This window comes from Rutilus rutilus (assembly GCF_951802725.1).
Source record: "Rutilus rutilus genome assembly, chromosome: 16".
NCBI classification, from domain to species: Eukaryota; Metazoa; Chordata; class Actinopteri; order Cypriniformes; family Leuciscidae; genus Rutilus; species Rutilus rutilus.
This window is the reverse complement of record NC_140224.1, coordinates 5,567,870-5,584,938: the sequence shown is the minus strand read 5'-3', so window position 1 is coordinate 5,584,938 and position 17,069 is coordinate 5,567,870. Positions and strand designations below refer to the sequence as shown.

The 17,069-nt window shown below is 37.3% G+C and overlaps 1 protein-coding gene across 1 annotated transcript in view; it reads right to left on the bottom strand.

Moving 5' to 3' along the window:
* Positions 1–13,736: 13,736 nt before the first annotated feature.
* Positions 13,737–17,069, bottom strand: part of LOC311306326 (uncharacterized protein) — a 45,634-nt gene continuing 42,301 nt past the window's right edge. The window contains exons 6-7 of the mRNA XM_084434660.1: positions 15,181–15,268; positions 13,737–13,921 (exon numbers count right to left, since the gene is read on the bottom strand). Coding sequence (XP_084290786.1) covers positions 15,218–15,268 — 51 coding nt within the window. The 3' untranslated portion in view covers positions 13,737–13,921; positions 15,181–15,217. The remainder of the gene's footprint in view (positions 13,922–15,180; positions 15,269–17,069) is intronic.

Here is a 17,069-nt window from a genome sequence, read left to right as displayed (position 1 = left end):
TATTCATGGGTCCATCAATGTCAATAAAGAACCTTTATTTTAAGGATCTAATTATCTAGCATCTGATCTAATATCTTAGGAATAAGCTGACATGTAGTTGCAAAGTTACTTATAGTCAGTAGTGGCATGTCTGTTGAGGGGCCATCAAAATAAAGTGTTTGCCAATATTAAGCTGATAGTCTACTAATAATGACTGTTGACTGTAACAAAATTCTAGGCTCAGAGAAGGAGGAGGCAGGAATCAGCGAACGTTCTGTGAACTCATAGAAAGCAGCGCATGACCGAATTTAATTATTTTGCGCATCTTCTAGCACTTTAATGTTTAAATTTACAAGACTTAACCCCTAAACAAGCAAGAGTGGAAAATGATCAGCAAAAAATCAGGGATGGGCAACTTTGGTCCTGGAGAGTTTAGTTCTAACCCTGATTAAAAAACCTCACCTGCCTGTAGCTTTCTAGTAATCCTGAAGACATTGACTGGCTTGTTTAGGTGTGTCTGATTAGGGCTGGAGCCAGGGCCGGAGTGGGGCTACTTTTCAGCCCGGGAGTTTAAGGCCCAAGACCGGCCCACTTTTTCCATGGTGGAATTCCAAATTAGCACTTTTTCCAAACTGGATAAATTAAGCAACAGTTCAGCTCTTACTATTGTGTAGTTTTTATTAATACCATGGTTCAACAAATAATGTAAAGGTTAAATAATAATTCACTTAAGCTGAGAAGTTAACAAAAAATATTCCACTATTCCACAAGGATAGGTTGATAAATTAACAAAAGCAGAAAGAAAAAAAAAAAGAAAGAAAGAATTTGAAATGTATCCCACTCTTCCACAAAGAGGCATATTGAACTAATGTTTACAGATTTAGCCTATTTGTATTCAAAAATATTCAAAAATAATGCTTTTTTAATCAAAAAACGTGATACCTACTCTCAGATAAATGAGGCCTATGATTAATCAGATGCAAACAGAAATATAAAACTAGTCCTAATTGAAAGAAAACAAGTTGACAAAAAGATTGATCCAATATTGGGTGATAATATGAGAGATTTATAAGCTATTTTTTGTAGGCTGGTCATTTTTTACCGGGAACACCACAAGTGTGACTATGTGCCATTTTGTACAAAATAAAAGTTTTTCAAAACAATTTCCTGGTGAAAAATGAAAGTAGACTAGTGTGATCAACAGTGCAAATGTTTTCATAGCTTGAGTTTTGTTATCGTCACTATTAAATTGCATAATATTTGCAAAGTCTATGAATCGCCATACATGTATTGGGTGATACAAAAAGGCTAATATTTTAATAAAATTTTATATTTTGTTTGTGAATAGGTTGACAACGCTACAACAGTATTAGCCGAATAATTACGTTGCTAATGCTAATCATTACTAGACCTATCTCTTTACCTGTTGCCACTTGTGTTTGTCCTCTTGAAAATAAATCTGTAAGCTTGGCACATTTGGCAGCATCCTCCTCCAATGCCTTTCTTTTTTTCAACCTGGCTTTTTCAACCCCTCCTGGCCTCTTCCTCCCATTCCATCCTCCCTGACGCGTACCGTTACGGTAGGGCCGGCCAAGCTATCGGTAGGCGCCGGCGGTGCCGCGGACGGTAGCCTACCTGAGAAAACGTTTTGGAAAAGACGGGCTATGGACCCAACCAACAACTCTAAGGGAGGGGAAGGGAGGGGAGGGGAGGGGAGGGGAGGGGAGGGTATGACGAGTGGATAGTGCCACGGATAACTTACCGAAGTCGACAGTCGTGTACTTTTACGTGACAGAAGGGGTACGCCGCACCACAGACGCGTGACACCAACGCGTGACTCCAACGTCGCACCACACAGCACGCCGCACCACAGACGCGTGACACCAACGTGTGACTCCAACGTCGCACCACAGACTTGTGACACCAACGTGTGACTTCAACGTCGCATCACAATAAAATAATATCTATTTTTCCCCCTAGCTTTTCTTATCTTTCCTTTGTTATCTTTCTAATCAATCATTCTTTTCTTGTATTCTGATGACATTGAAAATATCATTGATACAAATTTTGTATTGTATACAAAGTTGTGTATGTCATTAATGTCATCTCTGAATGGTTTACGAACATAGTATTTTTTTTTTTTAAATGTGATTTTGAGCGATGAGGGATGGATGTATGGATATCTGTACAGATGTACAAATATCAAACTATACAGATAAAATAATACTGAATTATGTGTGTGACACACAAGTGTTACAACTAACCCCTCTGTCTGTTACAGTTAACCCCGCATATGGGGTAAGTTGTAACATTTGCACTTCTGTTACTTTCAGTGCAACTGTACGAAAATGGTAGCTCCTAGAAAAAAACTTTAAGTGTTCATTTGTAGCAGAGATGTGTATGTTACTTGTTTTTTTACCATTACAGTTTGCTTAACACATGCTTCATATTCTCACCATGTGCAGAGTATAGAAGTTTAACAACAGTTCCATGTTCCATCTGTAAGGCCCGCTATATTGGTCCAACGCCGGTTCGCCAATACACGGGGAAGGTTATCACGTGTTCTGTCCTCACTCATGCAAAGTATTGGTTGGTTAAATTTGTAATACATTAATCATATATATTTACTCATTATTTCATCTGACTCCATAAATGAAAAGGTTTTAATAATATCTGTGTCTCACTAAAAGTGAGCGAATGTTTGACTATTCTGTTTAACTCGTCAATGAAAATAATATCAAAGTCAGTTAGAATAATCAAATGTAACAATTTATTATGTCAGGTAAATGTATCATGCCAATTTCATAATCAATTCAAAGATAATCGATACAAAACACCAAATGCTCTGGAATAGAGAGAAGATGCAAACCCAACTTTAAGAAATACATGAGGCTGAAAGATCTCTCTCTCAGCCTCACGGACCAATCTGAAGTACAGAAAAAGGCCCCGATCTCCCTGCTGCATTTCATTAAATAGTCAGACCTCTTTCACATGGAAACATGTGCTAACAAAAGAAATTTGCATTCAGAGGTAGCACCTATTGGGGGTGAGTGACCATTTGTCTTGAGAGACCACCTTCCTTTGTAAGTCAACTGTCCATAAACTCTTAAAACCTTATTACCTTGTGTTTTACTTATTCTGAAATGAGACATTTGTACCAGTCGCACTGTGACATTTTAAACGATACCAAACATGAAAATACTCTGTGATAATAATCATTCACATTAAACTATATATTTTCTTGGGTGAAATCAGGTGATCATCTGAGCATGAGAGAGAGGGGGTGAAGGGAGAGGGAAAGAGATGTAGATTCGGATGACTCGGAGGTGAGACTTTCGTCTTGATGGTGCACGAGAGCCAGTTCAAATGGTAATCTCCAGAGAGGTCCTTTTGTCCTCTCAGGGTCTGGTCACCCCCGACTGACCAACAGACTGTCCGGAATTTCCTAATTTATCAATTCTTACACATCTTTTATGGAAATGTTCTATATTTATTAACTGAAATGCTACATTTTTGACTTCATTACATATTTATTATAGTAGTTGCTGCAAGAAATCTGACATATTTGTAATAAATTATTTTCAATAGTATATGATTTATGTGTTATATATTTGTATTTTACATTCCACATGTGAACATATAAAACAAGGGCATGCACATTTAACCATGTGTGTGTTTTTGCAAGTTTGCTTTGTACAAATAAAACAATTTCTAATCCAAAATATAGTGTCCCAGATTTCAGCGTAAGCTGTCCCACTATAGAAAATCCACAAATTCTTAAACGATTTGGCACAAATAACACTAATATATGCATAATTTTCCCTTTGAGTATACCATATCTGGAAAAAATGTATTCTGATTTAATAAGGGAACTGGCTGGCACTGCCTCAAAAGAGAGTGGCCGTAAGTGACCAACAGGAGCTCAATGAAAAAAAACACATGGTAAAATCTATGGTACACTCACTGTAAAAAATGATCGTAATTTCAACGGTAAAAGACTGTAAAAATGCTACAGTGAAAAACTGTTAATTGGTTAACAGAAAGTTTCCGTACTATATACGGTAAATAACTGTGATAGATCCAACGGTACATTTAATGTAATTTTGCTGTAAAATACCGTTAAATTTACAGTTTTTGAAAGTGAAAAAGAACAACTCGTTGTATAATTTACAGTGAAAAACCGTAAATTTGCATTCCCACAATTCCCTGTGTGACACTTCACATTTGATGTATTTTTGTTGAAATAACTGTTTCTTCATAGTTTTTTTTTTTCATTTTTTCTAATCAGTTATGTATATTAGGGTTTTATGTTACATTTAATGTTGTTAAATTAATGTTTATTGCATTTTTTAAATTTCATGTGTTATCATGATGGTGTTTAATGTTTGTGTGAATGACACTATGCAGCTTTTATAAATTAGTATTAACTTTCTTATGGAAGAGCTGCTTGTGATGAGCTTTGATTGATCATGTGACTCTCATCACTGCTGTGATTGGTGATTATCAGTGTATTACAATGGTACAAAACAGATATTAATAGTTCAATAGGATGGTAAATTCACATTATATCAGATAATAAAATACGGTTTATTACTGTAAATTTTAAGTTAAGTCTGTAAAACCAATAACGTTGCTACCGTATTTTTGACGGTAAAAGTTCTGGCAACCACAGCTGCCGGTTTTTTACCGTAAAAATCACGGTTAAATTTTTTACAGTGCTATTAAGAAGTGGCAATCTGCAATTGATATCTTTACCTTTGCCTTTTCACATTCAGTATCTAACACCAGTCAGTAATAGTCATCAATGATTCTAACAGTCATTTTCAGATGAATACTTTTATTGCTTAGGACCTCTTTAAGATAATTCCAACAATCACAAAATATTTTACATATTCAGTGATGTAAAACACTTAAAGGGACATTGTGTAGGAATTACTCCCATCTAGTGGTGAAATTGTATTTTGCATTCAAACGAATAATGCTCTCCAGCGCCTCACTTTTTCAAATGCGCATTGCATCTACGGTAGCCGTTATGTACCAAAAAGCTATGACAGGATGTCTTATAATAGCACTTCGAGTTTTTCTTTGGGTGAACAGGTTTATTTAAAACAAACTGAAACTTGAAACAACAAAAAAAAGAATGTTACAGTATGAATTACTGACTGTGAAAAACATTAACTATGGTAATTAGTAGTAATGCCTTCTTTACTCGTTATATTTTTTGAAGTAGCCTACCTGCATTGTTAGATATCATCATCATCAGAGCCTTCTCTAACGTTACTTTACTCAATAGCTGCTATTCATCAAAGAGCCTGTTTAACTTTTAACTATAAATGTTCTACTGACTATATAATAAAGTACACAACCAAGCAATGAAAAAAAAGCTCGTAATTAAGACCGTAACATTGACTTACCTGTCGAGAAGAAAGCAGGCAACTTCAGCGTCTCTTTTGAAAGCTTTCTCCTGCATTAGCAATCCCGACATTAACCCTTGTTTTTGTAATCTCCGGTCACGTTTCCTTTTACGGTCTATTTTGGACTTTTTCGACGACGAGGACTCATCATATGTATGAATGAACGGTGTATAAATAACCGTGCAGTGCATCCTTTTAAACTTGCCGGGGCAGTGACAAGCGCCTCTCACTGCTCTGCTCCTCCGCTTCTGCTGGCATCAGTCACGTGACGCTGGTTCTGAACGAAAACGGCAACGCATTGGCCTAGTACTTTTTGTCCCTCTCTGCTATTATAGTTTTTCAAGATGGCAGAACTACATGGAAGCCTCCGTGGACCTACCCGTCCCATGTATATAAAGATAATAAATTCTTCGTTTACGAGGATTAGTCTGATCATTGGCATAGGTATTTGTACACCATTGAGCAACATTACATCATGACTTTGCGTAAACATACACGCCACTTTCAAGTCAAGTGGCGTGTTATCTATACGCATTTTGAGCTATCCGCGTGTATGTCCATGCCGTCATTTTCCGCGTGTATGTCGCCGTTAAACGTCCGAATGATGCCGCGTGTATGTCTACGCCGTTAAATGTCCGAGTGATTCCGCGTGTAAGTCTACGCCGTTAAATGTCCGAGCGAAACGAAGCAAAATGTAAATCTACATCTGGGGAGCGATTTTTTTTACTAGGATGGTAGAGGAAGACTCATAAATGGTATTAACCCCAGTGACGGGTAGGTTTAGGGACGGGGTTGGGGTAAGTCATATATATTTATATAGAGAGTAATGTAACGTTAAGTCAACGGCGTTGATAAACACGCTGAAAAGCGATTATGCGTGTTGATAGCACGCCAAAAATGGAAATACGAATTGGCGTGTCATACATACGCCATTTCATGAGATCAGTCTGCATTGAGGGCATATTTATTAATACAAATATTGATTTTAGATAATAAAATACCTAAAAAGCTACACATAGTCCCTTTAATGGGAAAATGACTTAAAATGAAAACATTTCATGTCATCTCAGAAGGCAAAATTGCTTTGTCTCAGACCTCAAGGCTATATCACAAAGGTAACACGAGCTCACTGGAAAAACGTACATCTTCCTACATTTTGGCAAAACGCAAAAAATACCAATACATACAAATCACTGCAGTTTCCAAATGAAATGAACACTAGAGGCAAAAAACAAACAAAAAAAATTCAGCACTTTTAATCCTTTTCACACAAAATTACGATTACAGGGGCAGATCTTTGGAAAAAGACTTTTCACGTGCTTCCTTGCACAATATTATGTCAAGTCACTTTTATTTATATAGCACTTTATATAATACAGATGTTTCAAAGCAATTTTACAGTGATAATAAAATTATGCATTTCAACTGCTGTTCAGCTAAAGTCATGTTCAGTGTTGATTCAGTTCCGTTGTAAAGATCAATGAATAAATGAGTTCATTTCATCTATAAAGCAGTTCTGCAAAACAAGCGTCCATGCAGTCAGATCAATAATATTGTTGTATATTAAAAGCCCCGGTTTCACAGAAAAGGCTTAAGCCTAGTTCTAGACTTCAATGCACGTTTGAGCTGTTTTAACTGAAAGCAACTTGCACTGACATATTTTAAGATATGTCAGTGCCATTGTTTTGTCTCAGTCAAGATGTAGCCTTTACCAGTAATGTTTTTCCTAAGGCATATTTATAAAAGCTATTTAAATGTCCTTAGTGAACTAAGGCCTAATCTAAGCCTTGTCTGTGAAACCAGGCTTAAGTGTCTCCAAATAAGCAAGCCAGAGGCAACAGTGGCAAGGAACCCAAACTCCATTAGGTGACAGGAACTGGATGAATATTATGACTTTGGAAAATTATGATTATGGCATAAATTGTAAACTAATATATTTTGACCTTTGCATCACATGAGAATATAATTGGATAATTGGAGATACATTTTGATGATGAGATACATTGAGATATAATTGGAGATACATTTTTCATTTCAAAAAGTTAAAGGGGTGGAGCTTACTTCTGGCTCCTCCTTGCTAGAGTTCCAGCGAGGAGGAGCGAATGTAATTTGGGCCTAATGGGTGGAGCTAGGATATCCAACCACACTCAAACCCTACCCACAACTCTATCCCTCCACCCTCTTAGAGCTCCAGCGAGGAGGAGCTGGTTGTCATTTGACTGCAGTGAGTACCACTTGAAAAGTTAAGGAAAAAAAAACTCTTCACTAACAGAAATTCTTACCAGTATCTTATTGAAAACATTAAATTTTAATAATTCAGTGCTTACCAATCACAAGTTACTTCCTTTTTGTTAACTTTTAAAGAAAAACATTTCTTTATAGCATTGTTTGTCAACTCTGTTAAGGTCAATTCGGTTACATACTGCCCTCATTGTTACTTGACCTTAGTAACAGAGTTTGAGGGTAACAGAATTGACTATTTTAAACTTTTTAGCCAAAAACTCCACTTGCTAGCATAAATGCTAAGAACACATGGCACCAATGAAATCAAGATTAAAAAACTTTTAAATAACCCACTGTGTGATCAGTGATAAATTCTGCTTTCTTTTTGATTTTGGCGTTTTACAAATTAACTCTGTGTAAGAACTTTTTAGAATAAAATATTTTCTCAGAAAGAGCACACATACCTTTCAGTGCTTCAGAATTAATCAGTGAGGGAAAGTGACATAATTTCCTGTATCTTGCATAGTTGTGGGAGGTAATTCCACCAATTTAAAGGCAAAGTATGGTATGGTAACAGAATTAACGCAAGATTTATGGACACATTTTAAGATAAAAGTTATATTTAAACAATTTAATGTTGTCGAGTTAGGAAAATGACTATTTAGGGCTTGTATAAATAAACTAAATGAAATATTACCAAAGAAAAGTAAAATCAAATTTTTTTGATTACACAAAGATACATGATGGAAAAAAATACACTGACTAATTTGGACAACAAGAAATCATGATTTTTAGCTATACAAGACTTTTTTTACAGAAAATATTATATTGTTATGGCCTGTAACATCTGTTGACCTTGTGACCCTTGACAATGAGTAACACATTTTTAAAAGAAAAAAAAAGAAAAGAAAAAAAGACTTTGGAGACCAAATGTACCTGCGATTCCAGAATCAGCCACATAACCAGCTCCAAATGTTTGGCTTTTCTGATGTGTTAAACTTGTTAGCTCACCCAGCGTAGTATTGCACTTACAATGCGGAGCTCATGGGTACCATTTAAATAAGAGTTGCACCAAAAGAGCTCGAAGACTTGTAGAAGCAAGCTAACATGGCATGGTTGCTTCAGCAAATGTGTTTGTTACGTTTACTTTTGTTAACCCTATCAGGTATGTTTAGGGTTTAGTGTAGGTGATATGTTCTTTTCAAACTTGATAGAAAATGAAAGCTTTAGCATAAGTTCTGCCAGGAAGACTCAATCAGCGTGTCATGTATTACCTCACTTCTAACCAATCATGTGCTAACACTCGCAGTATAAAAGATTGGTACTTACTTAATCACTCCACCCAAGTAGCAGTGCTTCGCCTTCTGAGAACATAGTTCCCAGTATGTATACGGTTAGAAGATGGCTATGTCTCACGTGACCTTGTTATTTGTACACGCTGTGACTATATACAGTGAGGAAAATAAGTATTTGAAGACCCTGCTATTTTGCAAGTTCTCCCACTTGGAAATCATGGAGGGGTCTGAAATTGTCATCGTAGGTGCGTGTCCACTGTGAGAGACAATCTAAAAAAAAAAATCCAGAAATCACAATATATTATTTTTTAACTATTTATTTGTATGATACAGCTGCAAATAAGTATTTGAACACCTGTCTATCAGCTAGAATTCTGATCCTCAAAGACCTGTTAGTCTGCCTCTAAAATGTCCACCTCCACTCCATTTATTATCCTAAATTAGATGCACCTGTTTGAGGTCGTTAGCTGCATAAAGACACCTGTCCACCCCATACAATCAGTAAGAATCCAACTACTAACATGGCCAAGACCAAAGAGCTGTCCAAAGACACTAGAGACAAAATTGTACACCTCCACAAGGCTGGAAAGGGCTACGGGGAAATTGCCAAGCAGCTTGGTGAAAAAAGATCCACTGTTGGAGCAATCATTAGAAAATGGAAGAAGCTAAACATGACTGTCAATCTCCCTCGGACTGGGGCTCCATGCAAGATCTCACCTCGTGGGGTCTCAATGATCCTAAGAAAGGTGAGAAATCAGCCCAGAACTACACGGGAGGAGCTGGTCAATGACCTGAAAAGAGCTGGGACCACCGTTTCCAAGGTTACTGTTGGTAATACACTAAGACGTCATGGTTTGAAATCATGCATGGCACGGAAGGTTCCCCTGATTAAACCAGCACATGTCAAGGCCCGTCTTAAGTTTGCCAATGACCATTTGGATGATCCAGAGGAGTCATGGGAGAAAGTCATGTGGTCAGATGAGACCAAAATAGAACTTTTTGGTCATAATTCCACTAAACGTGTTTGGAGGAAGAAGAATGATGAGTACCATCCCAAGAACACCATCCCTACTGTGAAGCATGGGGGTGGTAGCATCATGCTTTGGGGGTGTTTTTCCGCACATGGGACAGGGCGACTGCACTGTATTCACTAGTTCACACTTACAAATAAGTCAGATAGAATAAATGCGTATTTGGCGTGCTGTCCGAGGAGAGGGCTCCGGGCTCGGTATTCGGCCCGAACCCAGAGTACTCCCCCCGTATTCCTGGCTGTGAAAGAACAAGCCAAGGGTGAGGAGTCGGGGTGGTGGAGGGATGCTGAAACTGTCAAGGAAGTTATATATATGTATGAATATATATATATGCTTCCTCTCATGCTGATAGGGTAGACATGGTAATTGTTTGATGAGATGATTGATAGATTGGTTGATTGATTATTTGAACGTGCTCCTCCCGAACTTTGTTTATAAAACATAATTTAAGGAGAGGATGACCGGGGCCATGTATTGCGAGATTTTGGGGAACAACCTCCTTCCCTCAGTTAGAGCATTGAAGATGGGTCAATGCTGGGTCTTCCAACATGACAATGACCCGAAGCACACAGCCAGGATAACCAAGGAGTGGCTCTGTAAGAAACATATCAAGGTTCTGGCGTGGCCTAGCCAGTCTCCAGACATAAACCCAATAGAGAATCTTTGGAGGGAGCTCAAACTCTGTGTTTCTCAGCGACAGCCCAGAAACCTGACTGATCTAGAGAAGATCTGTGTGGAGGAGTGGGCCAAAATCCCTCCTGCAGTGTGTGCAAACCTGGTGAAAAACTACAGGAAACGTTTGACCTCTGTAATTGCAAACAAAGGCTACTGTACCAAATATTAACATTGATTTTCTCAGGTGTTCAAATACTTATTTGCAGCTGTATCATACAAATAAATAGTTAAAAAATCATACATTGTGATTTCTGGATTTTTTTTTTTAGATTATGTCTCTCACAGTGGACATGCACCTACGTTGACAATTTCAGACCCCTCCATGATTTCTAAGTGGGAGAACTTGCAAAATAGCAGGGTGTTCAAATACTTATTTTCCTCACTGTAAATCACAACATGTAAATAAGAAAATGTTGGCGTTATTTTGTCACTTATTGGGAGCAGTATGCTAGCTGGAGCTGTTTACCTCCAGTCTTTGTGCTAAGCTAGGCTAGCGGTGGCTGTGTCAGACAGTGTTACGGCACGCACGGAGTTGAGAAGGGTATGTATGGACTTATCTAACTCTGGGGGATACGGTGAATAAGCTAAAGTCCCCAAAAGTCGGCATGTTCCTTTAAAGTAGTGCATATTTACATATATGAACAATCATTTGAAGCATATAGTACATTTTATACACAGCAAAAATTGCCTGTATTTGACCGAAATTAGAAGCGTCAGCAAGCTGACTATCTAGATCAGTGGTTCTCAACCTCTCCTGCAGGGACCCCCTGACAGGCCATGTTTCTGTTTTAACCCTGAAATGGCACACCTGATTCAAATAATTAAAGGCTCAATGAGTAGTTGACTAATTGATTAATTGACTAAGTCCTACTCTTCCTACTCTAATAACTACTCATTAATTGAATCAGGTGTGCCATTTCAGGGTTAAAACAGAAACATGGCCTGTCAGGGGGTCCCTGCAGGAGAGGTTGAGAACCACTGATCTAGATAGTGCAGTGAATGTTTATATGGTTGTCAACGAATGGGATGCTACATTTTATTCAAAATGAAATCTTTACATTTTGACTTCAATAAGATATCCTTAAGAAATAAGAAGGAATAATGTGTCCTTCCTCTTCTTTCCGAGAACAAAGCACTTGGAACGCGACAAGCTCATAATCACAACTTCAGATTCAATAGCATGTGAAGGCAGCATAACCTTTTAGCACCACCCACAGGACATTTCAATTAAAAACTGATGTGATACATCCGCAAATTCATTTGATGCATGTGGCTCATAGCATTGGTCAATGTCAGTTAACTGTAATGAGTTGTCTGAAGCTATTAATGTGTTTTACAGTCACCTATAACAACGCATTCACTATATAGATTTGAATGGACACCAATAAAATAATCTTTCCACCAAAAACACGGTCAAAAGGTGGTTTCAAGTCACCTTCTCCTAATTAATGGCAAATTAAATTTTTCAATTTGATATTTGATAAATTCTGATATTTTTCCAGGAGCATTAATATGCATTCTGCATAACATTACCAAATATATCGTTTAAGGTAGGACATTCCAATAAAATGTGGTTTAGTCAAGGAATACTTAAAAATCACAAAGGCAATTATAATAAATATACATGGGCAAGTCTTGTGTGCCCAATTTGACATCTCGTATATACAGTCTTTTCATTTCTATTTTTAAAATGAAAACAATGGTTAGGTCTTTCATTTATAGCTGGATTCACTTCATATTAGTTATGGACACAGTCATCCCATTCGCCACTTTTTTGGAAACATACAAACTCAGTATAGGTTTAACACCAGATGTTAGTATTTGACATTCCGTCATTCTCGGTTAATGGGTTTCCTTAGCAGCTTTATCTGCCTGTTCATTATCAGCCAGTCCCATATGACCCGGTATCCGATAAGATTAAAATCCTCTTTAAATATTCCACTTTTCCTATTATACTGGCAATTATGAGACTGTCAGTCTGCAGGGACTCGATTGCTTGTGAGAAAAATTAAGAACGTACACATAAAATTACTTGGCTCTTCCTTTTCTATTTGTTCTACAACGGAAATGGAACTGTCTACACTAAAAAAAAAAAAACATGATCATGATGTCATTGCAACATATGTTTTACATTAACTTAAAGGTTGTATCAGTGATTTCAGGCCAAATTATCTTTTTTTTTTTATCACATTCATCTAATCTTTCCTAACGATCCGCTAGCTGCCCGCCCCATAAGCATGCCGTCAAAAAAACGCGTCTCTGTAGGCAGCCTAGGCTCTGAGATCTGCACACAAAAACAATTGGTTTCACCAACCACTCAAAACCAAAACAAACAGTGTTCCAACCAATCACCGACAGGGGGAGGGTGTTGTGAGGTTTTGTGCTCGTGCACGGCTGCGGCTGAAGTCAGAGCTGAAGAAGCTGGCTCAAAACCTATTTGTTTTGGTTTTGAGTGGTTGGTGAAACCAATTGTTTTTGTGTGCAGATCTCAGAGCCTAGGCTGCCTACAGAAACGCGTTTTTTTGACGGCATGCTTATGGGGCGGGCAGCTAGCGGATCGTTAGGAAAGATTAGATGAATGTGAAAAAAAATAATAATTTGGGCCTGAAATCACTAATACAACCTTTAAAGTAAGTTGAATCTCTAAAACCTAAATTCTTTTCAGTTAGTTTAATATAATTTAAGTTGAAGTGACTTTTTGCAAAGTTTTCTGCTTTAGTTGTGGTGGTGTTGATTCACATTTTCTAGATTGTGCAGAGTGATCAGATACTTTAAATAATTGCAAAAAGCGTAATTTGCTCCGATGACCCCTTTAATCCAATAGAGAACCTGTGGGCAATCCTCAAAGAGCGACTGGGCAAGCTGAAGTTCACAAATTGCGATCAACTCCAAGCATTAAGGAGGCAAGAATTGACCGCTATCATTCAGGATTTGGCCCAGAAGCTGATTTCCAGCATGCCAGAGTGAATTGCAGAGTTTATGAAGGGTCAGTACTAAAAAAGACTATTTGCATATGATGAATGTTTTAAAATTTATGAAATGCTTATTTTCCAGTATAAAAGAAACATGTGGACCTAAACATGACACCTAAATCAAAACAAATTTAAGTTGAGAACAGTGAAAATATTTTATTAATTTAGTGACATTTTACATAAAATATAAAAGACATTTTCCAAAAACTATTTGGAGTAGCAGTCTTTAGGGAATACCACAAGACATTGTCATTATCTCATTGTCCTTCTCATGCTTGTCTCTCTTGTTAGAAGTGGCATCATCAATGCTGTTCTTGTTCCTCAAGATACAACTGCAAAACATGAACATAATTAGTTCATTAAAGGTTATGTTGCTTAATATACTTCACAACATGAACTCAACTGGTTAGTTGACCCAGAAAAATATTTTGGGACAACATGAGTGAGCAAATTTGTCTAAAGAAGTGAAAAAATTTCATTTTTTCCATCCACTGAAATCAATCAAACTTGTGCGTTTCAGCTTCCGTTCGCCATATTTGATGTGCGCCGTGCATTACATTTACATTGATATGTGAATAAATCAGTCAGCTTAGAGCAATTGTCCCTTCACAATACTGAAGAGGATTAAGCAACTTGGTTCAAATGGATTACTCATGTCTTTAAAAGTCAATATAATCTTTGAAGAATACAAATGTTGATTAAAGGATGGACAAATTTAGAATATTAAAAATCTTAATTTGTATTCTGAAGATTAACAAAAGTCCTAAGGGTTTGGAACCACATGAGGCAGGTAAAATACATTTGAAAATGTAAAGCATCAAAAAATGAAAGCATCCCTTTAAGGAGAGCAGGAAAATCGTTTAGTAAGTGCAACCTGCATAGAAATACTGCTTAAGATATGAACAGTTTTTGTATACGGTTCAGCTAAATTAAGGCTCCGATATACTTCAAGCGAAATCGAAGAACAAACTGATGTGATGTCATTTCAAACAAAATCAGGCCAAAACTAACTTGCAAAAACCAGCTTGCGAAAGCGAACGTTCCAGAAAAATTCACTATGGCTGGTAAACATCTTTGTACTACCATTGGTCTGTGCAGATTAAGTAATAGGTAGGTGTGCGCGGAGGCTTCACCTTCTTGCTCATGTCGTCGAGGTCAGATATCCGCAATTGAAAACATGAACACTGGAGAGCAGCTTTACAGTAGAAAATGGTGTACTGTTTTTCAGGTTTTATACTTAATGATTTTTAGCAATCTATTGTATAAAGTGCGTTATAAATAAACGTGATGTGACTGCACAAATTCTGCAATTCGGCACTCTAGTAAACATAATTATGCTTTATTAAAAAATGCTTGCTGTTTTCTCAATTTTGTTGTGTTTATTTTGTTATTGAGAGGAAAGCACGCAGCATATATTTACATATTCATCTAAAGGATGGCGTCAGATGTTCGCTAACAGTATAATCGCTGGTCACGTGTTTCAAACTTCGCTGTGAGTATTATCGGGGACTTTAGTCAGCAGTGAATTGTTTACATTGGCTACTACTGAAATCAAATTAAATCTGTACAGTTGTGTCTCCAAAAGACTTACCTGAAAATAGTCGCATAGTTCATTGCATCATACATATTTAAATCTGCAATCCATGATGGCCACAATGTAAACAGCAAATATTATTAACCTGAAGGAACAAAATAAATGATATATTTAAAAATGGACAGATGCAATAAAACGTTGAAATTGTCCATAAGAAAATTAGATAAACTATTTCGACTTGACAATATTAATGCAAAGACTGCTGTAGAGAAATCTTAGACAATATTTCTTGTTAAATCAATAAAACTGGTTTGAGTTAGTTAATTTGTTTTATTTCAGTTGAAGCAAAAAAAATAAAATAAAAATGCAATAGTGCTAGTTTAAGTAACAGTACTGCAAATACACATCTCGTGTACTAAATGTTGAACTAAATGTTTTATCTCCTGCTGTCATTACAGGTGAGGGCATTTGTAAAAATTCAGATGTAAAACTTACAACTGCAGTTGTGGAAGCAGTTGTATATACAGCTGTGGCTTCAGCAGTTGCAGTTGATGGTTTTGTGGAAATGTTTTAGCTGCTGTAGCGGGCCTTGTAACCTTACTCTTCTGATCATTACAGCTGTAGAGGTTTCCAAAATTCACGTTGAACTAACCGAAGTTGTTCCAGCAAAAGTGGTTCATAGGGCAGTAGTAGTTTTCAGAGTGATTGTAGTTTCAAAAATGGTAAGGCAGAAGCTGAAAGACTAGAATTCCTGTTGAACTGTGGATTGGATTCAACAGCGGATATTAAGGCAGGTGTAGTTTCAAGTGAGGTTGATCATCCAGAAGCGGTCATTACAGGTGTGGATGTTTCCAATACAACTCCTGTTGAACTAACTGTGTGTTTTTTCTGCTGTTGTGCCTAAGGAAGTAATTTCTCATCAAGTAGAAGTTTTCAGAGACAGTGTGGTTTAAAAAGTTAACCTAGAAGTAGTTTCAGGTGAAGTTGTTCTCATTTGTTATTACTGGTGTGGATGTTTCCAATACAACTCCTGTTGATCTAACAGTGGGTGTTTAAGCAAAAGTGGTGACCAGAGTAGTAATTTCTACAGAAGTGGTACCTAAGGCAGTTTCTGCAGAATCAGTGGTTTCAGGTAAGGTTGTTGCTCCAGCAGTTGTCATTACAGGTATTGATGTTTCTATATTAATTTCTGTTGACTTAACTGAATGTATTGTTTCTGCAGTAGCTGGCCTTGTAACCCAGCCTTTTGTACTGCCATTGCAGTTGTACACGTTTCCAATATGGTACTGTCTACAGAAGTGGTGCCTAGGGTACTTCCTGCAAAAGTAGCAGATTTCTTCAGGTGAGGTTGTTGCTCCAGCAGTTGTCATTACAGGTGTTGATGTTTCTAAATTAATTTCTGTTGACTTAACTGTATGTATTGTTTCTGAAGTACCTGGCCTTGTAACCCAGCCTTTTGTACTGCCATTGCAGTTGTACACGTTTCCAATATGGTACTGTCTACAGAAGTGGTGCCTAGGGTACTTCCTGCAAAAGTAGCACATTTCTTCAGGTGAGGTTGTTGCTCCAGCAGTTGTCATGACAGGTGTGGATGTTCCCAATACAATCCCTGTTGAACCAACTGAGGGTGTCGTTTCAGTGGAAGTCCTCAGAGTAGTTGTTTCTGGAGAAGTGCTGCGTAGAGTGGTACTTTCTGCTGATGTTGTAGTTTGAGCCAATGTAGTTTTAATAGCAGATGTTAAGCCAGGTGTAGTAACAACTGAGGTTGTTTTCATAGTTGTCATTACAGGTGTTGATGTTTCTAAATTAATTTCTGTTGACTTAACTGAATGCGTTTTTGCAGTAGCTGGCCTTGTAACCCAGCCTTTTGTACTGTCATTGCAGTTGTACACGTTTCCAATATGATACTGTCTACAGAAGTGGTGCCTAGGGTACTTCCTACAAAA